Below are 27,973 nucleotides of genomic sequence, written 5' to 3' on the forward strand. Positions count from 1 at the left end.
AAAACTCGTGTGTCGGAGTTGTTCGCCAGTGTGTGCCCTACGGCGCGTAGTGGTGCTGCACTCTCGGAGTGAGACGGTAACCCGAGCCGGTCCTCGACGATACGCCGTCACTCGGGTTCGATACGAGCCACGGTGCCGGACCCCGCGAGCTCTTCGTACAAATTTTTGTTGTTTTTTTGTTCCATCTTTGTGTGTTGTCGTATCAAACGTGCGAGAGAACAAGGGGCAAAGGCTCTTCGGCGACTTGCATCTTGGTCGCTGGAACAGTGCGGCGATCATGAGCGGGAGATAATTTATTTTTCTTTTTCAATTATTTTTTCTTGCAAAATGTCCCATCGGGGGGATTGACGGATTTTGAAAATTTCCCGGCCCCGGGGAAACGATTCTCGAGATTTTTCAATCTAGTGCAATCGCCGAGATCGAAAGGCGCGAGATATTAAGGATTTTCTTCTCGGACCGAACTCTCGTTCGGTTTGCACAACTTTGATGAAGATATTAATGGAGTAAAAGCTAAGTGAACGATACCAGGTGTGTGCTCAAGGGAAATTCTACGGGGGGGTTGACTCCCGCTGACACGCGCGAGGGTCATGTCCAGTATCAAGCTTCCAGCGGAAAGTGTTTGCTCAAACCGCGATTCATTCGGTATTTACTGATGAGTGTGTTGCTCGTCACCAAGAGCGTTGTCTTCCCTCAATGGTTCTTCGAGTCATCAATGGAGCAGTGCCCGTACTACGCTCTACTACGACAGAGAACTCGAAGGAGGCAGTGAAAGAGGAGGAAGCAGAGTTAACAGGATCGGCAGCAGGTCGGGTGTTCCCCGTGGGTAATTGCGCGGCCCCGGTAAGGTCGTAAAGAAGCGGAAGACAGTTTTATAGCCCGGGCCCACGTGGCGAGGAGCTCGTAAAGCAAAAGTCCGTGCGAGAGTCGCACCTCGCTCGTCTCGCGCGCGCCACTCACACACGTTATAAACACGAGCCCGTGACACGCGGGTATATCTTCGAAAGCTTGTGTCGTGTTACCTTTTTTCGTTGCCTCGGTTGTTTGTTGTGGTGTGTGTGTTTTTTTTCTGGCGATTAGTCGTCGTTTAGCGCGTTGACACGTCGTTCATTATCATCGAGACGTCCGTGCTCAGTGTAACCGTGTCGATGACGATCTTCCTGAAATCGTGGGGGCTTCCCGTTTTACGTGCAGTTCCCTCCGTCGAGTAGGACCGTGCAAGAGAACTCTGAGATAAAATAACGAGCAAGGATGAAACGGAAGGATTGACGGGACGAAAGTGCGCCAAGTGTTACTAGGACCGAAATTCAAGTAACTGGAGAATCCAAAAGAGCCTATTGGATTCTGCTTTCAAGACGTTTCAATCAGCTGATCGCTGCTCCACAAGTAATACGATTTATTCGTAATAGTAAAATTCAACGAAATTGGTGACAATGAGTTCCTATCAGTTTGTAAACTCGCTGGCATCCTGCTACGCCGGACAGCAATCGCAGCAACAGCAACAACGACCAACGCCAAATTCGCCGGGCGAGCCCCTCCAGGCTGCTTCGCCCGCCGGTGGTGATTATTACAATCCCAATGCCGCGACGAGCGGATACCCGACACCGTGTTATTCGCCGCAGCAGCATTATCCGCAGCACCCTTACGCGACGCCGGCATCGGGAATGCAGCATCCACCGCCAACCGGTATGATAGACTATACGCAACTGCAACCACAGCCAAGATTGAACGCAACGACAACCTCGCAGCAACAACAGCACGCAGCTGCGATGCACGCTGCAGCTCAGCAGGCAGTTGCCCAACAACATCACCAACAGCAGCAGCATCACTCGCAGTCCCAGATCCACCAAGATCCTAGCGCGACTCTTCTGCAGGTACCGAACGCCGTGGCCGCGGCTTCAACTTCCAGTTGCAAATACGCCGATTCCACGTCGTCGACGAGCGTCGCGTCGCCCCAAGACTTGACTACTGGAACATCGAGAAACAGCCCTACGCCGTTGGTCGCACCGGGCACCTCCAAAGCAACGGTAACCGGACTAACTTCACCTCCCGGAGGCTCCTCGAGATCGTCCATCGCCGCTTCCGCAGCTTCGCCGCCGAGTGGGAGCTCTCGGGGTGTCGGCGAAGGTAGCTCTACCTTGACGACAGCCTCCTCAGCATCCTCGCCGGCTTCGTCCACCTCGAGCACATCAAGCACCGGGAATAATTCCTCGAACAAGGGCAACGCCAGTGGCTCGAATCCACCACAAATTTATCCGTGGATGAAAAGGGTTCACATAGGTCAAAGTGAGTAGAATTTTACTATCAACTCTTGCTCGGTAGATTGTAGCGTACAGCGAATAAAATACGAGACCGTACTCGTGTGGGGTTCCGTATCACTTGAGCAATCGAGCAATCTAGTTAACATGCTAGTAAAACACGAGAAGCTCCCTGCGCTCCGAAGCCTCGGGTGTTTTACAACCATCCTTTTTATCGTCCCCCTTGGCTATGAGAAACCAATCGGTCAGGTCTTCCTTCGTTAAACGAACGGCAGTTGCTTCTCGAAGATAAGATTAAGTGCAATTGTTCACTGGACAAACCCTCGGACTAGTGTTCGCCGAATCTCGCGAGCGTTGAACGCGACGATTATCGGCGATCGGTTATCTAATCAAACCAGTAGGATCATTAACTCGGCGTATAGAAGTTAACGAGGAGAAATAGTCAGAATGCGAAGGTGTATCGTTTGGTAGTTGATAAGTACGGTAGAAGACAAGGCCATCGTGACTGCGGCTCGCGATGATCGACGAAGCTCCGTTCGCGCGCGCCTCTGCGTTGTTACAGGCTCAAGAATATTCTGGACCAACACCACCGAGCAGAGTACAATGTTTGATGATCTCAGTTTTTTCATTGTGGGCGTACGTGATTCATGATCGCGGATCGGTGAAGAAAAGGGACGAGGAGAAAAGACTCGGAGGAAGGGAAAGAGAGAGAGAGAAGCGAGAATGAAAAAAAAAATGAAACGCAGGAATATAGAAGAGACAGAAACGTTTAGGCGCTAATGTGTCACGATAACCGAGTTATTTCACGACTGAATTCCCATCAGTCATTGTATTACAGAGCTAACAGACTTATTTCACGCTTACAACGCGAAAACGTTTTGTCGATAACGTTTATACAGCCGCTCTCTGTCGGATACCAGCTAAAGTTTCTCCTTCTCATTTCGGACCACCAGTGAGAGACTCTTCGTAATGTCAGAAAAAAAATTTCGTTCGCATACTCGTGTTTCGGTGCCCCCATAAACCACATGTAGACGACTTCAACGCTGGTGTATTCTCGCGTGAAGAAGAAAAATAAAAGAAGCCAAAAGACGGAGGAGGGAAGAACGTGTGTCTTCACCACCACGCCCACGTGTGCTCATCTTCTCTCGGCGCAATGGAACGCAACTTCCGTGCCTTAACAGTCTAGACCCTTCTCGCCCGGTCCCTTAACATCTTCCGAAAAATCTGTCTCCAACGAAATTCAAGCAGGGATCATTTTTTTTTACATTCGTTCGTTCGTGAAACGCAGTTACGTGATTTCTGATTATTTGCGATTTTATTTCTGGCTCCAGGCGATTCAAAGTATTCGAAAAACTACGAACGGATTCGCTGCAAAATTGAGCGGCATTAACGACTATAAATATCGTCCACGAGTGTGTGATAATTTGGACGAAAGTCACTTTTTTCTCTCATCAATATGCAGTAGCTTTGCTCGGCTACCGAATATCCGCGATTCACTCGCGTTCGATGAATACATCGAAGCTACCATGAGCATGAATGCTGTAAAATTAAGCAGGTTTCAATAAAATCGATAAATATGCTCACCAAGTATGGGATAATGGATTAGCACTGTACGCTGTCAGAAATAGCGAAAGATATTTACGAGAAAATTATTTCGAAATTATTAGGCACCACTCTAAATAAAAATGTAGCTGCTCACCGAAACCGCTATTTCGACCGCGAGCCTCTTAAATATCGTGAGGCGTTGGCGATCGCGAGAATAAATCATAGGATCAGAGAACACGCGAGTGTGTATGGTGAATTGGAATTTCATGAGAGAATATATTTTCGATAATTCGATGTTTTACGAGAACAAAAATAACGTGTTCCGTAAGTTTGAAGTTAAGAGAAAAAGAAGAGAGCGAGAGAGGGGAAGGAGAAAGAGAAGAAGGAAAATCTCGATGAATCCGTTGGATCGGGCGACCTTACTTTGGGAATCGGAGCCATACAGCAGCAGCGAGAGCATAACGCAACAGTGTCTTTCGATTAACGAGTCCAACGAAAGAAGGTCGAGCGATAAATCAAGCACGCGGGACGAATTACTCGAGTCACCCGTTTCGTAAACTCGTCGCGAGCAAACTCTTGTAGCATCTCTCCACCGATGTGTTTTTGGATCTCCGAAAGCCCTCGTGTGCAAGGGGCACGAGCCTCTGTTCGTCTCTCTCAAAACACGCGGAGCCTCCCATTCTTATCTGTTTTTTCTCCCGTGCCAGCTACATATTTTTTTCAATGTTTTTTCGCTTTTTTTCAACGACAAAGCTTCGTTCCGGGGTGACGTTTCCGACTAGTGGGACATTCGCTCGGGAAAATTGGTGCCGTTCCAAGGATCCTTGAAGAATTGAGTTTCGAAAAGTCCGCTCCTCATCCCGGGACAGGAAATCGAAGATGATTCCGGCGAATGGAACGTTGCCGATTAACAAGTGACTCGGATTCCATAAAATCAGTTCGGAGATCTCGCATCGACATTGGAATTTAAGCACGAGAGATTGCGGACGTACAATCATCGAACTAAACGCGAAGAGGAGTGCGCGCACAATTCTTGTGCGCGAGCGGACACAAGCGTTCTCGCGAGAGTCGAGCATTAGTCGCGCCGTGATTTACTGCCCCGACCCGGTATGATTCAGTCAGCGGGGAATTTGACGAAGAATTAATGGTATTATGATATCGTGTGTAACTCTATGTATGTGCGGCGAGACCATAAATCAGACCGCATTGTAAGGCGGGGGAGCAGGGAAGGGGCTCTTTATTTCTTCTTCTTCGGTGTCTTCGACGCTTCGCCCTCTCCGCACTTCGCATCTTTCGCGCTTTATCGGGCATCCTGGAGCGGCATTCGCACGAAGTCAGCTCGAACGCTAAATTTCTGTTACCTTTTGCTCCGGGTATTATTTCCCGTCTTTCTGTCGGTCGCGGAGTTTCGACGAGCTGCGAGGAGAAAAGGAACGTGAAATGTGCAAAATTGTACTAACTTCTCGAGGATCCTTTTTAACGTTAAGCTTCCTCTAATTTGTACACCTTGTGTGAATATTGCATTGGAATTTCTCACCGCGTGAGAGCCAGCATTGAATCGTGCAAGTCTGAGGCCCGAAGAGCGAAGAATTTGAGGAAAGGTTCGTCGGTCAAACTTATTTGCGTCTTTGAAAAGTCAGAAATTTCGCTAATCGCTCGTCCCAAGGTTTTCCCTTCGACAGCAAGTATCTCCGACTCGAAGGAGTCGCTCTCATTTTTCACGCGGTACATTCCCGCTCGACCGCATCGAACCGGCTGCCCCCACCTCTCTTGCCAGCATCCTGAGGAGTGACCCCTTCGGGGCTCTTGCGACGCACCCCTTTCCCCGGTGACGCCCTCAAGGTTAACCGTCTATACTTTTGCGCTACGTTCCTTCTAGCATCGACTACTTTGCATTCTTGTACAGAAACGTTAGGATTACGCGCTCGCTCCATTATGCGAATATATTTTTCGAAGGTTTTTCTTCGCGCAGTCGTTGCCGAGAGATCGCTCGAATACGAAGGCCAAGGTCACTACGAAAATGGTCCGAAGCTACTTAGCGTCGACGAATCGAACGGTCGACAACACCCTTTCGATTCAAAAAATACTTGCTCTTATGCAAATACTGTAAACGCCCCTGAAACAAGGCTGAGTTCGAACGAACTCGTGCCATAAATCTCATTCATTTATACCGAAAGCGGTAAAATAAATGTTGGAAGAGAGCTCGTGTTCGGTCCTCGTGAACGACTTGAATTCCGTAGATGCTTCCGCAAAATATCTGTAATTGATTAATTTCCTTTATTTCCACAGAAATTTTCTCGTTCAATCCAGACGCGAGAGTCGCGTTTACTCAACGTAGAGTTCGTGCGAGTGTACGCCGTGGATGGGCGAAGGCATCTCGCCCGTGATAAAGCGAACGATACGCGTGGCTTTTTTCTAACAAACAGACGTCGCAGCGTGCGTAAGATCTTAATCTTCGGGGGGTACAACCGCGCTATCCGGGGCAAGTGCGCACAAAAATTCTGAGGGCTCTGGCTCCTCGTGTATTATGAACGAGCTCGAAGATTTAAACATCTTTGGGTGATGGATTTCATCTCCCTTTAAAACGTACACACGTAAACAGTCGTTCACGCACGCACTTTGGCTCGTTCTCTCTTTATTTCACGAGGCAGCAGACGCACTTCTGGAGGCCAGAACTTTTCTGCTTGGCTAGTGAGAAAAAGAGAGAGCCCAAAGCCCGATGAGAAACGAATCTATTTATAAAGCAGCGCGCTCCGTTTCACGAGGAAACGCTAACTCATACGTAGGCCAAATCGCGGGGAATAATCGGTGGTGCACCAAAGACAAAATAATCTGACAAATTCCAGGGCCCTTTTATCGTAACAACGCCACAGCCTTTAGTAGAGAAAACTTTTCCAAGTACTCACAATCATGGGCAATGTAACCGACGTTACGAGTCCGTGTGTGCACGCGAGCGAACAATCTCGTTGCGTAATTTCGCCTGTTCGATCGTTGCGGATATCGTGAAATCGGTCTCCCTTTCTCTCTTCCCGAGCTCTCGCTCCTTATCGACGGTGTGGCTGCCGGTTCATTCGAGCGCGATCGAAGGTCGACGAACGTGAGCGCCAAAGGGTGGGTCGATCTCTCGGGTTCGTTCTCCCTTTCTTTCGTACTCGCTCTGTTTGTGGATAATTGAGCTCTGCCATGTGGTGTTCGATCTACAAATACGCGTGCGAGTTGAAAATATGTGTTTTTGGACGTGTGATATACACGAGACATTTGGATATCGTGCAGTGCCCGCACGTTCGTTCGATTCGAGGCATCCCTTCGGCCACTTTAGTTCGCACGGCGAGGCTGAGGTAAAACGGAGCGCGATAGGAGGGAGAGAAAAGGCGCCTGAGCCTGGCCACAGGGAAGCGGAAAAGATCGCCCTTTCGAGAACCTCCTTGGGCCTCCTTCGATCGGCATTGTAATTACGGGCTGATCATTCCGCCATAAATAAAGGCCACGAACGGACGACCGACAACGTCGACGGCTCTTTATATCTATAGAAATATGGCACGAGAGAGAGAGAGAGAGAGAAAGCGAGGGAGAGGAGGATCCTCTGGTTTTCGCTTCATCTCTTTGCCCGCGCGGAGACCGGTGTCGAGCGATTATAAGCGCACCAAGAGTAGCTGGCGAACGCGAGCCGTTGCGAATCGAGAACTCATGAGTAACAACAAAACCGATAAGAAGACGATTTCTCGCTCCGCATCGAGTATCCAAACGATATTGCCGTTTGACTCTCGCGATCCTATTGAAAAGCAAAATACGATCCATTGTCTGATATCCATTCAATTTGGATATCAGCTATCAAAGAAAAAAACACACACCGAGGTAAGAAGGTATCGTGAAAAAATAAATGGGCAGGCTCTCGTAGGAACACTCGCCATTTTTCGAGCAGCAAATTCATTCCGAACGTCTCACTAATTTTTCTCCGAAACACATGCGTGCCATACTAAATTTATGTTCGTTCTTTGGTATTCTATTTGTTGATAATCTTGGGGAGGTTATCATCGCGATGTAATTTACATATTTACGGTGCATACAGAAACGAGGATCATGTCGCCCGAGCCAAGATTTATAAGGTCAATTTTATCGGGAACTGGTTCGCTGCCGCGCGACGAGCAACGGGGCAATTACGAGAGCGAGAAAGAGAGATGGCGTAAGAGTTAACAGCCTAGACTCTCGATTCTTATTTTTCTATATGAATTTTTTATTTACAGCTTCGCACTTGTAACTATGTGGTACGTAAACATGCACGCGGAATAGTTACTAGAAACGCTTTTCTTGCGAGAACCCCACGATCGGATAAAACTGTATACGAGAGCTCTCTCTCTCTCTCTCTCTCTCTCTCTCTTTCCTTCTTTCTTCGTAAACTCTGTAATAATTCTAGTCGCGCCCAAAGTATACTCACACTTGGAGCAGCGTCTGGGCGTTCCAAAGTGCTCGCCGCTGCTCATATCAATTTAATCTAGTTTTACATTTATGAGGAAAAAACAACAGGCACAAAGAGAAAAAGTGAAGGTTTTCGTATCGAGCGTTCACATCGAGAGTCATGCGCGGTGGTTAATGAGATTATTCGCTAAGACTGAACGCTATGTGACGTTACAGCGGCGTTTAGGAAAGCATTTAGCGAGAAAAACATGAATAATGTTCTGTATTCATTTCTATTCCATTAAAATCGCATTTTTCAGTCACTAAGTAGCCCCAGTTTATTTTCATTTATTGTACTATATTCGTCAGTGAATAATTGCACGTATATTCATCAACCTCAAGAGATTATTCACTGTGTGAAAAATAATTTTGAGATAAGAACGGCCGTTCGTATTGATACAAATCGTTGCTGGGATACGAGACGATATTTTTCTTCAATGAGTGGATTCTCCTTTATATAAAACAACGTGAAAGAAGTGTCGCGTTCGAAAGCTGCGCGATGATCGAAAGATAGAAATAGTTGTCACGTCGTTTGGGATCTCGAGCATCTGGACACTCTTCCCTGCTGTCACGATGCTCAGAAGTATACAAATCGTACGCCGGGACATAAATTTTCATCGAGGGATTTACGGAGCGGGAAGCGCAACTGTGTCTCGAAAAGAATGAGATCGCAATTTTTCGTACTGTTTTTTCGGGAGTACAAATAAAGAATGGTGCAACGATGATTAGATAAAGCGAGAGGAAAGGAGAGAAAGAGAAACGCTGAGAAGAGACTTTGGGGGGCTGCGTCGTAGGGCGCGAGGATATCGGGGGTTGAAGAGATTCAGGCCACAGCCTGTTGCTGCCGCGAGTTCGCTCTCATGCGTCCCGCAACGGGGATCCTTGATCCTTGAGCCCGTTCTTCTCGTAGCAACGGCAGCGGCTGGCGTGCTCCGTACATACGGCCGACAAACCCCCTGAGGTGGATTGGCCCCGCGTTTTCGAGAATTTACGAGCTCTCAAGACACCGGAGCAACGTGTTCTCTCTCTCTCTCCTGCCCCTCGCGATCCCCTTTCTCTCTCTTTCTCTTTGAATGAATGGAGTCCGGGGTGGTCGCGATCCGCTCCCTTTACTCAACTCCCCCCGCCTCGATCCCATTCTCAAAGAGTTAGCGGTTTTGACGCGACACGAGTGTAGTGTGTCTCGTATCCCCGAGTAACCGCACGACACAATAATTACCCTCCAATTCCCTACACGCTCTATTATCCTCGCTCCTTCGTTCCTGCACCTCCCATAGACGATTTTTTTTCTCAATCATTTATTTTCCATTATTTACCGCCTCTTTCGTGTCCTCGAGAGCGTGACATTTTACGGCGTGCCAGATTGTCCTTTTCGCAATAATTTCATCATCGAACGATCGAAAACTCTTCGTTTTATGTCCGTCATACGAACGCCCGTCGATCCGACGCCGTAAATCTCGAACACTTGAATTCCGAGCTGTTTCCATGTGGAAGATTTTTTTCGAGAGACCGCCGATTATCCATCCTGCTTTTCCGCAAACAAAGCTACGATTCCAAAGCATCGTTTTAGGATCCTGAGAACTCTGGCTCGACGAAAAGTCTATCGACGGAATGCTCCGTGAATGAACGCAGAATTGAAGGCATGCACACAATTATCGAGAGAAATCTCATCATCGATGCTCTCAACGTGTTCGATCCTCCAGCTCAGTGTCCCGACCCGGTTCCTCCCTGCGGAAGTACCAAGGACATCTCGGCCCCCGATGAAAGAGAGTGCGAAAACGCATAATTTGTACGGCATTGTTCTCGAGAGCCACGAGGAATAAGAGGAAGGCAGAAATGCAGAATACACAAGAGTGTAAAAACGACGACTTCATTCCGTGGGTGGTGCACACGCGGTGCAAAGTACTCGGTATTGGGGCGGTACCCGCGCGCACCCCGGCGACCCCGAGGCCATAAATAAATGCTGCGCTGCTCGCGCGAGCATAGCGCAGCTAGTCGTGTCGGTGCCGCAACACACGGCGGACAAAATCGCGCGAGGAGGCTCAACATCTTTCGAAGTTCCGTGATACCACATCCAGAAAGCTGCTGCTACGGTGGACCTGTGAACTTGAAGAAGAGAAAGAGAGGCAAGAGCGAAAGAGCGAGGGGGCACGGAGAGAGAGGGGCACCGTTGCTTTCACGTCTAACCAGAAGGCATGCCGAGGACTATCGAAGCGGACAGCCTCCTACCGAATCGACCTGAAACATGGCCACTGCATGATTCATGGGTAGAAACACCTCGCGAGATTCTCAACGACCGGAGTTTAACGCAGGGACGTAAAAAATGTCCACGTTAAATATCAACGCTGTCAAATTGACAAATCTCCGGAGAATGAATCTCTGATTCGTTGATCGTTGAATGAGGCTTCGTGCTGCAATTACACGACGCTAAAAAATCCCTGCTTTTCTCTAATCAGCTAAGAGAATGACGCAATCACAGGATTCTTCTAGAACGAACCATTCAAATTGTTTGTGCGTCTCAAAAAAACGACAAAAGAGCCTCGTAGAAGCACGAAGACGGAAAAATGGAACACTTTTTGCGGAAAATTGCTTCAACCGTGCAGTCGAAGCCTCGACGAAGTGGTCGCACCGACAGAGTTTTGTTAAATGATTCCGGTTCAGTTCTAGGGTCGTCTGTGCTAATCACTACACATTCAAATATGTTCTACGAAAGGACGAAAGCTGATGAATTACCAAAATTCTGAATTCCAAGATGAAAGTACTTGCATTGTTTATGCTGTCTTTCTTTATTGATTCGTACACATGAGGCGCGTTAAAATAACGTTACAACCGGAAGTTCCTCACGAAAACGACGAATCGATCTTCCCACGATATTAATGAGGGTTTTATCACTGTTGGAAAATCGATTAACCACGCGCACGGGAGCTAATCGCATATTCGGCTCGAACGAGCTGCCCACGCCATCGCAGAATTCTTTATGCTGCTCTGTAGGGAGGATTATGTTTCACCCATAAAAACCGCCGTATATCGTACTTTGATGCCCTTAATATCAAATACCGAATCGATACGTACGAATTTTGCCACACAGTTTGACGTACTCAACGGCTCGAGGTTCACAATGCTCCGAGGGACCGTGAATAATTCATTTCAGACTTTTTTTAGGCTCACGGCTTTGATCCACTTTCAATCGAAAGAACTAAAAATTTGACGAGAGCTATCTAAAATCGTGGTTCGCACTGAAATTTTACATTTTCAGTGAGAATAACTTTTTGAATGTCTACAAAAATGTGATTATAAAAAAAACAACAACAAATCTCTTTTTTTGTTGCACCACGATCATATTCGTTGACAACAAACCTGAAATTCCCAGCATTATTTCTTACTCAAAATACATCCAAATTTGCTGTAACGAATTATTTATTTCGATACACGTCGATTGATAACCATTCAAATGTTCGATAATCGGATCGGATGTAATAAATTCAAAATTCTTTATTTTCCATTTCAATTTCAAACGAATCACAATATTTTTTTTAAACGACTTCGTCCTTCGAAGTTCACGAAGGAAAACTGTCACTTCGCTTCATATTTACTTTTTCTTCACTTCCAATTATTTTTTAATAAAAAGTTGTTCTTTTTATCATTGCTTTTTACAACGTGAACATATCGCATTTTGAATGCGTCTTCTCCTTCATGTTCCGCTCCCACAGCTCAAAAAATATTCAAGTCTTCGAAACTCCCTGTGTCTAGAAATGCTAATCTTTAGTAGCCAGAGCGATAAGACATTTAATGATCATCAAAGTAACATTGAAACCCCTCCATTTGATATTCCAGTGTCTATATTTAGGTCGATTCAGCACGTTCGATATACACATGTAAAATTGATGTACAACACGAACTTAAAAGTCCGAACGCATTCTGCTTTCGGACACCTACGAAGAGTTTAGCTCGTGAGTCGTTTGCGCCCAGCTGACTGGGTATTGTTCCCCGGTGCGGAAGGTAAAAGTCATTAATTTTAACCGGTGTCGGTGCCGTCCAGCAGATATACCCCGTCGTTTCTCGTTGTGTGCGTGAGTCTCGTAGCGATGTGTACGTATACTCGGTGTTTGAACATGTGAATAAAACTCGGAGGCCGGTATCTTGGGAAGAGAACTGTTCGGAACATGAAACATAAACGCGCGTTCACGTTCGTTCGACCATTGTCCATTAATAGTCGTCGCTAACTATGAGCTCATCTGATCGGACAATCGATAAATCTCATCGATTAACCGGGGTTAAAAAACAACAACAAAGTATTTGCTTCATTCACACGACGCGGTCTCTCTAATTGAAATAAATTTACAGCTGCCACTCATGAAAAAAAAAAACCGAAAAAAAAATGAAATTCAATCAGAACGAACCAACAGTGCTTCACGATTCCACGATCGATATGAAAACTAATTTTCTTTGATTGCGATTAAAATGTACTTTACATCGCTCATTTGCGTAATACCAGGCACGTCGCAACCTATCAAACTTCGTATCAAGATTTTCAATCCGGAAAATCCAGTCTCCGAACAATTCATTCGGGTGTGTCCCATGCGTCTCTACTCTCCGTGTCTCCGCGTGCCGCGCTACACTTATTTAAATACGTTTATGTTAATCGACCCCCGCGCGATGTAAGGAAATATTATTTTTATCAGATTCCAAGGAACGCGTACGACCCGTCACGTATACTGCCTCCGGGCTGAACAGCTTCAAGTATTTTCTTGTGTTCGCATCGCTTCGATTGGAATGCCACGAAACGAAAAAAATGGAAAATCTTGACAACCTCGTCGAAATAATGAAGCTGCTGATCTTGAGCTCGTGCTTTTTTATATTGGACGATCGAAATGTGCGTTATTTCAATGCGGAGTACGAGGGGCGCTTGAAGAAATTATAGATGAGGAAATAACCCCGAATTTGCGTTTCAGCCCCATATATGAGCGCGTGTCAGGAGGGAGCAAGTAGAAGTAGGAGGAGAGAGAACGCGAGCACGAGCAGTCAGTGATGTAAACTTCTTTCGTGATGGATGGGACTCGCCGCTGTTGCCTCTCGCTCTATTCCCGTTCCACAAGCTTTTAAACAGTGCTCCCAACTATGCAGATACGATTCAAAATAATCTCAGCATGTTTTTTTTTCTTTCTCTATTTCCTTTCTCTCCGCGAATGAAAAGGATACATTTACGATAGATAACCCCTCGCTTGTCAGCTGACAACACGTTTTTGAACTCGCGAGGAAAAATCGCTCGTCTCACTGAGAATCGTTGAAAATTCATCATTCTGGCACTAAGAATTGGGTCAGTTTGAGTGGGCGAGAAAAAAAATGAATTTCGATTTTACGACGCATCGTCCAAGAAACTGCAATTCAGATATGTCTTCTGAGATCAATTCAGTCCTCATAATCATTCCAATCTTTTTATGCTCACTTTCAGGTTGGAGAAACCTGGCGATTGGAATAAAAACATTTTTCCTCGCCCTAGAAACTAAATTCTCATCTACTTCTCCAAAGCATTTCACAGTCCAGCAGTGAATTTGTCTTTCACTCATGAAAAAACGATGGCCGGCAACGTAAAAAGGCCCCGTCGGAATATTTTTATTTTCGCGTTCGATGAAAAATGTACTCGCATCAAATAAAACCATTTTTCTCTCTATGAATGAGAGAATCTGCAGATATAGTTTCATTACCATGTACTCTGAGGGAGAAAGAAGGAACGGCGCGAGGGGGGCGGCTGGTGAGAGCCAGGACCGCGAGAATACTGCGAGGGTTCAAGGGGTGCCGGTATATTCTCAAGCTTTCAGCGGCTTCGAGAACACCCGAAAGAGTAAAAGAGGGAGTGGGAGAGAGAAAGCTGCCGAGTACGAGAGTCCCGCCGCCGCGGATCATTTGTTATCTACGCGAAGGGCGCAGACCCGGAGAAAGCTCTCTCCGACGCAAATAGGTTTGTTTCTCACCGCTGTACCCACTCCGCTCTTAAACCCCTTTTCGCCAATGATATCCCCAGGCCAAGACACGGAGGGGTGAAGAACGAAACTGCGGATTCAATTACGCCGATTTCTCGATCTCCGCAATAATATATTTCAATCGTGTCTTCATTACGATCAAACGTGATTGATTTAATCATAGACTGCTACCATGAATTTAATAGCATTCAAGTGCTGATAAATACCTAAAATACTGATCAGGAAAACTCAAAACTTTGACGAAGAATCCAAAAATTGACGAGGGAGAAATTATTTTTAATTCATTCCAAAAGTTTCCTTCGACCCTCCGTGCCCTTGTGCTTTATTACTTTCTACTCAACCATGGTCAAAGAACGAGTCACCAATTGAACCATTGAAATGATTGTAGCGATAAAGTCTTTTGAATAAGAGAGTTAAAAAAGTCTTCCGAATGTGAGTTTGCAGGACGATGTCTCATTTGAGAAACTTCGATTTAAATTCCGTGTGAATGGAGGAGAATGAGGAAATGATTTTGAGTTAACTTTCTCTTCATGATCTCTAAATTAGACAACAATTATCGTTTTACTTTAAATCGAGTGACGCGTTGAGGCTCAATCCACAAAAATTAGTCGGAATTACCGTCGAAGATTTATTGTAAGTTTTTAAAAAGAAGTTGAGAATGAAAGGTAATGAAAATAGGCCCGGCGAAGTCCTGAAGAATGTGGACGGAGCTTTGATTTCGCAAGTGGCTCGCAACGTCGGGGACGCGCGGTCTTTAGCCGGCAGCGTGTGTGGTTCTCGCGTACTTAGGAATACGTCGTGATCTCACAGCTGTTACTCGACTTCGAACTCGCAAATCAGAGAGGAAAAGAGAGGGCGAATACTCGGTGGCTTTAGAGCGAGTACGTTGTCATTCGACTGTCCTCGCTCTCTCTCATTTTTGCCTGCTTCGCCCGAGAAAATCAGGCGAATCTGTCCTCTCGTGTGCGATTCTTCGGTGAATTTAAATACCGACAATGGGCCACACTGGACTACCTACTTTGCTGCGCTAACTCGACGCTTTGGCGAAAGAGATTCTATCCCCTGTTACCGACTGCTCTTGCGGGGATTACGAGACTTCTCTTATGCGCTCAAATTGCCAGGCCGAATGGCTCGACTGGATCGTAGCCAGACGAGCACGTTTTGTTTCTGCCACGGTGTCCTCGCTTTTTTGCCTTCTCCGTGTCGCCCGAGTTGAGAGATGTCTTTGGAAGTACATTCATCGGGAAAGATCTACTCGATGTTGTTGGAAACAACTTTACTGGGGTTCGCATCAAATTATTTCGCTCCTGTTCATTGTTCCGGATAAATTCAGCGTCGATTATCATCGGATTAGAAGTTCTATAGGGTAGCAAGGAAATGCCGAAATTTCCAGTAGAGAAAATCAGTTAATTGCCAAAAAATATATCAGCGCACGCGCCATCAAAGAACGCGATTGTTCTTTGGATACTTTTTTTCAAAACTTTTGTTACTTCGCTATTTCATTTGAATGAAAAAAAAAAAAACTATTCGGCGAGCAAAAGACCACCGAGTTAGCAGGACACAGAACGCGAGGGAGGGAGAGAGAGGCCTGATCGTAATTGTATAATAACCCTCGGCGAACGGTCTCTCGAGTTATTTATGCCGGTCTATATATCTCGCTTTGTCGGACTTGTCAAATAAACGGCATGAGACTTCGACGAGTACGTCCATGCCGGTTATTCGGCTTTCGTATAGAAAGTACACACGCGTATTCGCATTCGTACACGAATGCAACGTAATGCACAGCGAGCTGAGCACGACGCCCCAAAGAACGTCCCCACTTCCGGTCGTCCGTGACGGTAATTGGCTCCAACGATGTGTTTCATACGTGAACACACGTAGCGTGGTTTGAGAGCTTACGTTTGTTGAACTACGAACAGTTTCGTACTTTTTAAATGACGACACGTTCAATCTACTCGACTCTCATTTCACGCTGCTGTTTACTGCAAAGCTCTTCCGGTATCGTGGAAAATAATATTTTAGATCTTATCGATCTTTTGATCGCAAGAGTCTATTATTAAGCAACGGAATCTTGGGGTACGAGTTCAATATTTATTGAATATTCTTGTCGATCAGAACGCTCCTCGGAGGGCAGGGATCGTGATGCGTTGAAGAACGTAAAGATCGTGGTTATTGATAGGCGCACTCGCTCCCCTTGCTCTTCCTACCGATTCTCATCCTCTTTCGTTCATCCTCGGCACGAAGTATTTTATCGTTTTTAATAATTGTTATCTACTTTTTCTTGAGTTTTATTCCACATTTATGAGTATAAAGACTGAGTTTATTGCTCAGTCGAATGATTATTTGAGTAGATGCGGATGGGAAGCTAGAAAAAAGATCGAAACTAGAGAATTTTCTTATGAGTTATTGATTATCCAATGCTCATCTCCGCACTCGACTCTTTTTGCACTCCACCGTAACGGACGATAGTGAGAAACCCTGAACGGTTCGTCCGATGCTCCCATCCGCGATCTTTCGTTCCGATAAAAATATGAAAATGAAATCAGCTGTCCGCGTAATCAACTTGGCGAATCTCCGCGCCATTAATTGGCCAATCGGCTCACAAATGTTGGGCTAATATTAAGCAAACTTAGGCTCCATCGCGGAGTGAGCAATTTTCGAATCTTCAAAGCACACAAGAAAGTTAGGGGCAGGAAGGAAAACACGACTGGCGTGTTCGTACAGTAGATCATTTCTAAGGCGGCTGGTCAAACGGAAATAGAGCAACGGGTACGAGAAAGGCAACGAGATAAAGAGCGGAATGGAAGGAGAGAGAGAGAGAGAGAGAGAGGGAAGACATAATGGCGAGATGTCTCGTAGAGGCAACATGTCGCGGTATTAAATCCTTCAGCCAGATTTATCGAGCCGGTATACTCTCGGGAATAGGATTATTGAGATATCCCGCCGGATGAAAATCTCCCAAGTACGAGTACGACGAGAGCGTCTGAAAACTGTGCGTATGTTCCCGCGATGTTTGCACATTGGAACGAAGTCGCGATGTGGAGTACATATAGAAGCGAAAAGCTTCTACGTGTGGAGGACAAGAAAAAAATGGAAAAAATGCCTCGAGTATTAATAAAAATAAATAGAAAAGGGCATAAGATTAAAAAAAACACTGCAGCATCCGTTTTGTCTTTGTGCGAGATGGCTCAACGGGAAGGGGTAGAAAGGAGGGAAATGAAACGAATAACGGCGAGGATATATAACGAACAAGCTCTGTTCGCCGGGTCCTAAGCGCAGTGCCGTGTCGTCTTGTCAGCCATCTCGATGTCACGTCAGCGCGTCTTCGTTTCTCCCTCCCTCTTTTCCTCTGTCACCGTTTCTTTTTAATCTTCCTCTCTCGCTCGCGGTCCGCTCCTTTTCGTCTTCCTCATTTACTCCGGGCTCGAAACGCACTTTCATTAACACCGAAATTTCTAGATTTTTTGTCACTTCTATTAAAGTGTATCCTCGCTTTATTGATGGGATAAGCTCGCGCGATGACGCCGCTGCTGCTCGCTCGCTCAATTCCACCGTTTTACGCAGATATTTTGCATCGAGACTTTTCCTCCACTGATATTTATATATGTGTCTTTATGAGAGAGAAAGACGAACGGGATTGACGAGAACGAAGAACGCGGATCGAGCTCTCTCTGGCAGTCAGAAAACGATCCGGAGACAGAGAAAGAGAGCGAGGAAGAGAGGAGACGCGAAGAGGAAGAGAGTCCGCTGCTTTGGACTGTCTGCCAGGCAGCCTGACTGCCTGCCAGACTGACAACGCGCTGCGACGACGGGATAAACCCTGCTGAGGAGTGCTTCAGACTTCTCGAGACAACGTTTTCTCTTACCGCGGGAGAAAGAGAGGGAGAGCAAGATATGCTGAAAAAAGAGAGACACGAGTGTCGAGGAGAGTCTTTTCTCTCGTGGGGTGTGTGTATGTAGAGAGGAAGGAGAGTCTCGACACGTTCTCCGTTGACACGAACGATCGATTTTGTGACTTTGCTCAGGGCGACTCTAGTGTATTTTTGAATCTCGTCGCACGCCGGTGTATATTTTTATTCCTAAATGTGATGAATTCATTTTTTTCTTCCGTTCTTTTTGTTGGATGAGCCACGGGTACAGGGCTCTAGGAGTTGCTTCACGCGGGAACGCTCGCTCGAGCCAATTGGAAGTTGGCTCTGCGAAATAGAAGCTCGCAACATCTTCAAGGCTCTTTGGGAACGTGGATCTCGGAGTTTTTATCGGGAAATTATTGAGGGCCGGAAAACACTTTTTGAAAAAAGTCTGCTCGATAGCGAATTCTAGGACTTGAGGATGGAGGTTGGAAACGGCACTTTTCCAACCCTGAAAATCGAAGACTCTCACCGGTTCGACTTCACTACTTTGCAAATCATTTTTCAGTTAATTTATCGATCATTTCGATCTTTCCTTCATTAATTTTATTTCTCCTCGGAATTATTCATTAAAAAGTAGATGGCAGGCGTGAAATTTAATCGCCACGGAAGACAGAGATATTGCCGGGAAAGGAGAGCGAAAGAACGCTTTGAAAATTACTCTTGGATACTTAATAACCGGGAGACAGCGTTGTACGCAAGAAAATCGATCGATCACGCAGAAATTGCGGATCGAACAATGCTCAGCTCCCTTTCGCGATAATACCAACAAAGCAAGGCTATCCAGTCTCCATGATTTCTCGTGACTTCGACATATTCTTCGTAAATTAAAAAACCCTCAAACTCCTTTGAGTGGTAGGATAGTAAAACTTAAAATAATACTTTGAACTGAAAAGTATGTTTTTAGACGACACCCTGGTCCACCCCTATAAAAAGAATTTATATTCAAAATATTTGTAGTATTTTATGAAAAGTACATACCGCATATATAAAAACTACATTTTTTTAAAACTTTCATTCATTAAAATATATGAATCATGTGTTTATTTTATGGATGATTTTGCTGATTTCAGCTTAATTGTGTATTGTATTATTATTAACGATATATTTTTTTCATATTAAATATACATTTTTCATTAATAGATATTATAATTTCTAAGATTTTTAGATAACGTTAAGACGTTAAAATGTAACCTTAAACTAGCGTGTAGACATCAAAAACATAGATTTTTCCACACATTAATCATACGCATATTTGGCATGTGATAAATAGATGTTCAGGGCAATGAAAATTTAATGCCAATACAAAAAAGTGTAGACAGCGCTGTCAATGTACTGTCCCGAGACTCTACCGAGTCTCTTGATATTTCATATAAACAAACGTATTTCCGATCGATTATTATAGTACTTTTTATGTAAAAAATATTCATTTAAAATTGAAAAAAAATGTATTTCATGTTTATGAAAAATGTATATTTATATTTACACGTGATTAAAAATATTTTTTTTATTTATGCGGAATATACTTTTCAACAATACTACATATATTTTAAATATAAATTCTTTTCATGGGGACAATCAGCTCTTGATGGCATCTCATTACTCGAAATTTCGGATTTTGAGTAGAGTTTTTTTTTCGAGAGGCACCGATTTAAAAAACTGAGTTTTGCCAGCCTGTTGATTGACAATAATTTGTTCGACTGTTCGAGTCAATCCACATTGTACTGATCCAACGACGCAGAAAATAAAAATGATACTTGGAAAAAAAAATTCTATCAGGAATCTAGCGACGCAAGCAACGACGAATTAATCAAAAAGCCTCTGTCCAATGATTCAGGTGGAATTTGAATATCTTGCCAAGATTATTCATAGCCATCAGCGGGAGGAGGAATTGCGACGGGAAAACTACTTCGTTGCTACAAATTAACAGCTGTCGCAAGGAAATAACTCATTCATGGTAGCGAAGCGATTTCGAGGAGGCGAATAACATGAGAATTTTCGAAAAATTCAGACGCGAATCGATGGTCTACAAATATTGGGCTTTATGTGATAAATAGTGAAAGAATGGTATACAATTATTTTTCTTTCTTTCTTTCGCGAACGAGATATTTGAGCAATTTTATTGTGACCGAAATGCCGGAACGATCCGGAAGCAGTCACAGCCCCTTACAAACCTAATTTTCTACTGTAGGCACATGTATACACATAATACAAAGATGAGGCGATTTAAAATCAGGAGCTCCTCTTCCCCAGAAATCGAGATCCGTCCGTGATCGTTGCCGGGTCCGGAAGAAGGTATTTTTCAATCGGCTCGCTCGGAATGTCGCGGAAAAAATCTGAAACCCGTCAACCTTCGACGGACTTGTTTCTTCCCCCTCGCGGGCTTATCCCATATAACAACAGCCCTCACAGAACTTATTCTCGTCGCTTTCCCCCTCTTTCTCTCGCTCGCATCTCTCGTTCCTCGGGTTCGGTGTATCGATGTCGGCGGAACACGGGGATCAATTAATCACCGATGAAGATCGGGGATGCCCCCGCGCACACAACGATAAAACCTCGTCGAAGAGCTCAGAGTTTCTCCTTGCGGATGCGTGCGAAGCGAGGGGGAGAGAAAGGGCGAGTGAGACGGACGGAGCAAAATCCCTGCAGACCTATCGTATAAGGAATCATCCGCGAGTGTTCCAAAAGCGTGTGCGAGCATGTGCTCGTGTGCACTGCGCGCTGAATAACCTTTGTCCGGAGGATCTTAGCAAAAAACTTAAAAAACGTTGCCCTTTTTCTCGTCCGTCTCGTATTCGGAAAGTCGAGGGTGTTGGGTCATTCGGAACACATGAAAATCGACGACTTCCTCATTCGAGTTTGGCATTTTCGTTGAAAAGAGCAGCAAACACAAACGCGCCGTCAAATCTCTGAGAACTAGAATCGTCACGATAATCTGCTCGTCAGCTTTGCTGCTTAACTTGAAAGCATCTTTTTTCCAAGCACCCTCGAAAAAAACAAATCAAATGCATACGCGAAACGGACACTGGAGCGAAGTGGCGTGTGCTTTATCGCGAGGAAAGCGATAACGCTTATTTGCGAGGGCTTCGGTCATTAAGCTCTTGCGAACGAGGTTGCCATCTCCGCGGCTCGTTCAGAGGAGAATGTACGTTTCACCGAGCGACTCGTGCTCGCGCGCGGTGTCCAGCGAATGTTCAACCGCTCGTGGTTAACTCAACGCCTCGAACGAACCCCTTGACTTGTGCGTCAAGAGCGAGATAGAGAAGGAAAAAATAAACAGAGAAAAAGGAGATACAACAACTTCTTATACGTTGAGTGCCCACGAACACATAAACGCTTGTGCTTTCGCGACGGTACGGAGAATAAGATGGAGTTTGAGACTCGGCAATGAAAGATATTAACCCAGGAACGCACGGGGCCGAGTAAACGTTCCATACATCAACCGGCTTTTCTATTCCATCGCGCATCCTCCTTCTCCTTGCTCAACTCGAGTATTAATAGCGCATTCATTATTGCTGCAAATGAGCCGCCTCTTTAATATCCGCATTCGCGTTGTACTGCACCCACATTTGACAACCTCAAACACCAGCGAAACAAACACTTTGCTGTGTTTTTCGAAAAAAGGTTCGAACGTCTTTCCTCCCCCGAGATTCAGTTTTCGGGGTGCCCTCGTTTCACCATTTTTCACGTTTTCACAGTTTAATCAACTCTCAATTTCGCAGCCTTGGAGGGTTTTCGGAGTTTTGGAAGTTGGGTGTCCGACGAGTCTCTGAACACTTCATTAGACACTGCAAACGTTGAAATTACACTAATTTAAGTGCTTGGGGGGGGATTAACGATCCCTGCAGCCGAATCGATCCACGACAATGCCTTACGTCGAATGAAAAAAAGCGAAAGCTAGAGACAGAATCTCTCCATAAACCACCGTAAATGCTTCGGCGATGAGTATGACGAGAAGGAGAATCCTCGAAAGAAAAGATAAACGTTGTGGCAGGAGAGGAAACGATTGAATTGGCAAGTCGGTCGTGATTTACGTAGCAATTGAAAGGCGTCTAAATGAATGAAGGCCAACGCGATAGCTAGCATCCTTATCGCGTGTGTATGACCCAGAGAAAAGAGATTATCCACAGCGATAGCGCAGGCTGAATTATTTATGCACCCACAGAACAGCCACACACGCGCCGTTTGCCGCAACTGCTTCGAAATTCAAAGGCCGAGCTCGCAGACAAATACCACGTGAAATCATGCGAATTCAGCCCTTTTGTTGCTCTGCACTCTTGAACGTCATCGTTGACATTGGAAAATGACTCGAGGACCGAAAAACAATTGTATTAAAGATTCAACAAGGCCTCTTACTCCAAATTCAACTCTTTGAATAACTTTTGAAACGTTTCAACTTGCAGTAAACCAGTAGAAGATTCTTCCATTGACCAAAACGTAATCCAATATCGATGACGAGGTGTCGACTTCGTATCCATATCCGCTGCAAAGGGAGGGTAACCGTTGATCTGTATAAACTCGACGAAACGAGTAGGTGTGCAACGGAAGGCGGAGTGTATCGTAATAATAGCGTTTGCAAATTATTTATGGCCGAGGCGTGTCGAGCAAATAGGTAAAACGGCTGCCAAGTGACCAGCAGTTCGAGATCCGGTAGCGCGAAAGCGGCACCGCGAGGCATTAACCACGACTCGTTGAAATAATTAACGAGCTCGTCACGCGTTACCTATATCCCCCAACTTTCCTCCGCTCCAACCTTCTTCTCACAAAACTTCATGTTTTTTCGGCCAATCTGTGTGTTGCAGTTGTGCACCTCGGAGCCGCCGACTTCGTGCCTTGCAATCCACTTTGCAATTATATTAATGTCGATAAAAATGCCTGTTTGTAACGATGTACTTTAGTCGCTTGGCGGCATCAAGTTTCAAAACGCTGAAGAGCAGGTTTCACTTATTCAGGTTTAGAATACATTCCAGTCCAAGATTGTTATTTAATCATGTTACATATGACTCGGGATTCTATGATTTAGTAGCCAGAATCATATCCAGGCTATAATTGTAGACCAAGACATCCGTGGCAATAATTGCTCCGATAGCATAAAACGAGGGTAAAAAGTGAACAAATTTTATTTATTGCCGGCCAGCCAGGCTGCTCAGGACCCGAGAAAATCGCGGTCTCTCATTTTCACATTCCACGCATGAAAATGTCTCGATGTTTGGTACACGCGCGTCGAGCACGAATTTCGAAATCCTTGCTCCACAACTGCTCCGCTATCAAATTGTTTTCTTCGTAGAAAAATGACAAATTGCACTGTATAAATTGAATCGAGTACCGTGCAATTTTATAATCGATCGTTCAATCCTTCCACCGAATGTCAAACTCGCCGAGATTGATTTTCATTTCCTTCAAATATAAATTCGCGGATTTTCATTTAATTTATTAAATTCATTAAGTTGAAAGAAAATTCCAATTTCTGCTCCATAAAAGTTCGATTTTTTTGTACAATTATCGTAAACACACGAAATTTGATTTTTAGGTTTTTATGATGCCAACCCAGTGATTATTCTAAAGTCTTTTAATTCCATTTGAAGCAACGAAGATTGTTTGCTTTAACAGTTAGCTTACAGAGAGAAACGTTGATCATATTCATCGGAACCTGTTGCAGGTACCGTGAACGCAAACGGAGAAACGAAACGTCAGAGGACATCGTACACGAGGTACCAGACGTTGGAGCTCGAGAAGGAATTCCACTTCAACCGTTATCTAACGAGGCGACGGCGCATCGAGATAGCCCACGCTCTTTGTCTGACGGAGCGGCAAATAAAAATATGGTTTCAGAATCGTCGAATGAAATGGAAGAAGGAGCACAAAATGGCGAGCATGAATATCGTTCCCTATCACATGTCCCCGTACGGTCATCCGTATCAATTCGCGCCCCACCCAGGCCAGTTTGCTCATCTGGCCACATAGGACGAGTTCTCGCCCGCCGAGCTCGGGGCACACGCTGTCCGGTTTCCTGGTATGTACGGCGAGCAGAATTTCTAAGGCGATTACCTTCGAGAAGCGAGGAAGAGGAGATTTCGTGGGCATTATTTCTGTGCCGATTTCCGCAATTTCTTCCTGAGATTGCGAAAATCAGATGGGAAAAATGAGCGAAAGATTTTTCTTTCTGCCGGAAGAGCTTGCTCGGCGATCGTCGAGCAACGACTTCCCTTCGTAACATCGATGGACAACAACAACGAGAAAAATTGAGCCGAGATACTTCTGCCGTGTAACAAACAAAAATCCTAGAGACTGGACAAGCTCCGAGACACCGGGCTCTGTTAGCGCAACCGTGTGAATTATACAAATTACGTAATATGCAATAAGTATAAATAAATGCGTATGAAAAACGAAGGAGATTGAAAATTATATATACGGGAGATGACACGAGTCACGGTTGCCGCTCATTGGAGCCCGACTCAGCGGGCGAGATTAACGAATCTCATTAGATTGTAAGTCGTAGATGTATCATTAGACGTCTCATTAATAGAACTCACCGATTCTTAACCGACTGCAGCACACGCTCACACCTTCACCGATCACATTATCATCTGCATCTCTTGTTTTTCACGCGCGCGTTCAATAGAAGCATAAACGAGAATATGAAAATCGACTCGCATCGTACACGGTATGCGATCGCGAAATCATCCTATGTACTTATATATAAATAAATATATTGTTGTCGTTTTTTTATTTTTTTTTCATTTCTTCTTGTAAGACCCATCTATTTGTCTGACGAGCAACGCGATCTAGTCTTGCGAAAACTCGGTATTTTTTATTCGCATCGAAAGCGCGCATTACGGAAGTGAATTTCATTGCATCAGTGCACAAGCGCCGAAAATATGTAATTGTAATCGAATCGGTATTCAGAAATTTCCGTATTTTTCTCGAGTCTAAGTATGGGTTCGTTTCAAACACAGACGCATTCGTAATGAACGATTGACATTTGTCTTTTCATTGGCGTCTCCGTCTCGTTATTCGAACCACAAATATTTCAAATTTCTCACTAATTCTCACGAACTTTCGTGTACGATAAAAGATCTTATCCTTGTCTAGATTCCTCATGCACTGATGCATGCAAATTGGCTCTCAATAGTTCATAGCAGTCTGCGAGAATCTCACATACACATAGACGGGTGAAGGTAGATTTGGAAAAAAAATAAGCCTGAAAAGAAAAAACGACGCGCAACGCAAGTTATCGGAAGAAAAATCGATGGAAAGAAACAAAGAATATGTACAATGGAAACGAAGTTTTCATCTGCACGCGTTATATAAAGTTTCTCTCAGCTCTCTTAATTAGTTAGCGTTTAAGAATGCCTGCTAATGCTCAAAGTGTTCTTGGCCAAAAAACAATACAGAAGGTTAAAAATGATGATAACGAATACAAAGAAACAGATACAAGCGAAGTTCACGGGGGAAAATAAATGTATAGAGATCGGTTATTACGAGAGTGCGCGCGCGGAAATGCGTCCCATGAGCTCATTCAAATTTTCCACCCTGGTCAGGTCGTCCAATATGTGAAAAAATTCATACGAAGCTCGTCGTCAATTCGAGAATTTATTAATTTTTCTTCGTAAAAAGTAACGACTCACGAGATCAGTGTTTCTTTTTCTCCACGATCGTCATCAAATGCCCACTACGAAGTTGATATTCAGGCACGTGAAAACGTATGCGAGCAATTCCGCCCGGTAACTTCGTACTCATGACAATCGAGCAGCTGCACAGCACTGGGGAGTTTTGTTTTTGCGAATGTCATTTTTTTCTGCCACCGTAAGAAACTCGGGAGAGCGAACTCGGAAATAGTCTTTCAATTTTTTTCGAGCAAGTCGAGGCAGCCCCACGAAAGTGGATCGTGATTTCTCGTGCTCTTTCAATTCCAAATCCGGCGTTATGGGTTTCCATGATTTCCAGTGAAATTCGAAGTTGGATATTTCGATCTCCGAATAATATACGAGACTGCAAGGCCCCCGCGTGTGCATATGAGTGGAAAGAGTTCGTGGATAAGTGAGAAGGCACGTGTTGCTCTGACGAAACACGATCGTAGCCGAGTGCAATATGGCCTCATTAATTGGTCGATTAATTCCCGGATAAATTGGCGAGTCGAAGCCCGGGAAGATGTAAGCATTGAATCGTTAGTTCGAAGAAGGGGCGACGGCATGGGGGAAAGGGAAATAGAAAGAATGAAAGAGGACAGGTGCGTGCGCACGATTATTAATACGCACACCGCGCGAGCAAACTCTGGTAATAACAACGAAGCTCAGCGCTTCCACGTGCGTTCGAGTGCGTTATTTTCGATGTAATATCATGTGATACAAGAAACAAAAGAATAAAAAAATAACTAAATAAAAAATAAATAGAAAACAAAAAACATATTGATAATGCGCACTGAAATGCGATGAAAATCGATGTTTTTATCTTCTTTTGTTCTTTTAACTTATCAACCAATTGTAAAACGAGGTCGTGCGTTACGAGGAAGCAAATTCGGAAGCATACAGGGATCTAACGAGTATACGAATAGCAGTTTCTAGAGTGTATCTTGTGTATAAGACGCGATATTTTCAATTGTAAATAATGAATTTATTGAATATTATAATGAGGGAACGAGAGATGGAAGTTTGACGAATGTTCTCGCGGAGCCAGGATTTGAGAGGAAAATTCATCGCCCCGCTGAATTCCGAGTTAGCGTGTGTTGCTTCGATAATAACACGAATAAATCAAGCACAATTTTGTATAACTTTTACGTTGCACTTTTTCTCCTCAACACCTTGGCTCCACGATCGTATTTAAATAAATGGAATAATGACGACTACTACTACAACTACTATTATTATTATTATAATGATAATAATTATTATTAATATTATACACGATTATTGAAAATTATGATGATTATATTGTCTTTATTATTAATTATATAGCGAGTGAGTCCGTTCTCGATGGCTCGGTCCAGTGTTAATATTGTATTTTATTTGTTTCGTTATGAGTTTTTAATCTTTCACTTTATTTTGTTGTTCACGCGCCACGTGTCGTGCGTTCACACGTTCCCGTACCTAAAGAAAGAATAGAAAAAAAAATAAGAGGGAGAAAAACACGAAAATAGCGAAAGAAAAATCTATGCGAAACGAGCGAGGTCGAACACATTCATGAAAAATAGCTTCACGTCTTTTCCCTTCGTTATGAAATTCACATTATTATTATTATTATTATTATTATTATATATATATGAATTTGTGCACATAAATGTTTGTTGATTTTGTATTTTATCATTCGGTCACTATTTTATTTGTCGCTTTCGCGAACACTTGAAAACTTAGCCCCCCTCCGACGAGTTTCTCGTTACTGTGAGAATTGATGAATGAAATTGAATGATTTGAAAAGCCCGATTGAAGAATCATCGCGAGAATAAAGATGCTCCGATCGAAGAGCGCCCCCTTTCAAGATAAAGAAAATGAAGAAGAAGAAGATAGAACAAAAGAATCCTCCGTAAATTAAGCCCAAGTATTACGTTCGCGTAGCGTTTCTTCTCAAAATGTTACTTCATTCCATGTAATATACGTAATAGTCTAACTAAACGAAAAGAAAAAAAAGTAAAAAAAGTAATAATAAATAAATAAAACCTCTACCTACTTACTACGAACTACGTAAACCTAGAGCACCGTACACGTGTAAGGTCATATAATTATATATAATTTAAATTGTAATTATTAAATGGCATGACGTAAAGAAAACAAAAAACAAAAAAACCGGTCTTCATCATCGAATCTACTGCATACATTTTTTTCTTCATCTA

The 27,973-nt window shown here is 44.3% G+C and overlaps 1 protein-coding gene across 1 annotated transcript; it reads left to right on the plus strand.

Annotated features, from left to right (window-relative positions):
* The first annotated feature begins 13 nt into the window (after window positions 1-13).
* Window positions 14-27,944, plus strand: LOC122407787 (Sex combs reduced). The gene is made up of 2 exons (XM_043414209.1): window positions 14-2,283; window positions 23,807-27,944. Exons 1-2 carry the CDS (start codon window positions 1,431-1,433, stop codon window positions 24,109-24,111), a joined length of 1,158 nt encoding a protein of 385 aa, XP_043270144.1. The 5' UTR covers window positions 14-1,430; the 3' UTR covers window positions 24,112-27,944.
* Window positions 27,945-27,973: the final 29 nt, after the last annotated feature.

Source organism: Venturia canescens, chromosome 3 (genome assembly GCF_019457755.1).
Source record: "Venturia canescens isolate UGA chromosome 3, ASM1945775v1, whole genome shotgun sequence".
NCBI lineage: Eukaryota > Metazoa > Arthropoda > Insecta > Hymenoptera > Ichneumonidae > Venturia > Venturia canescens.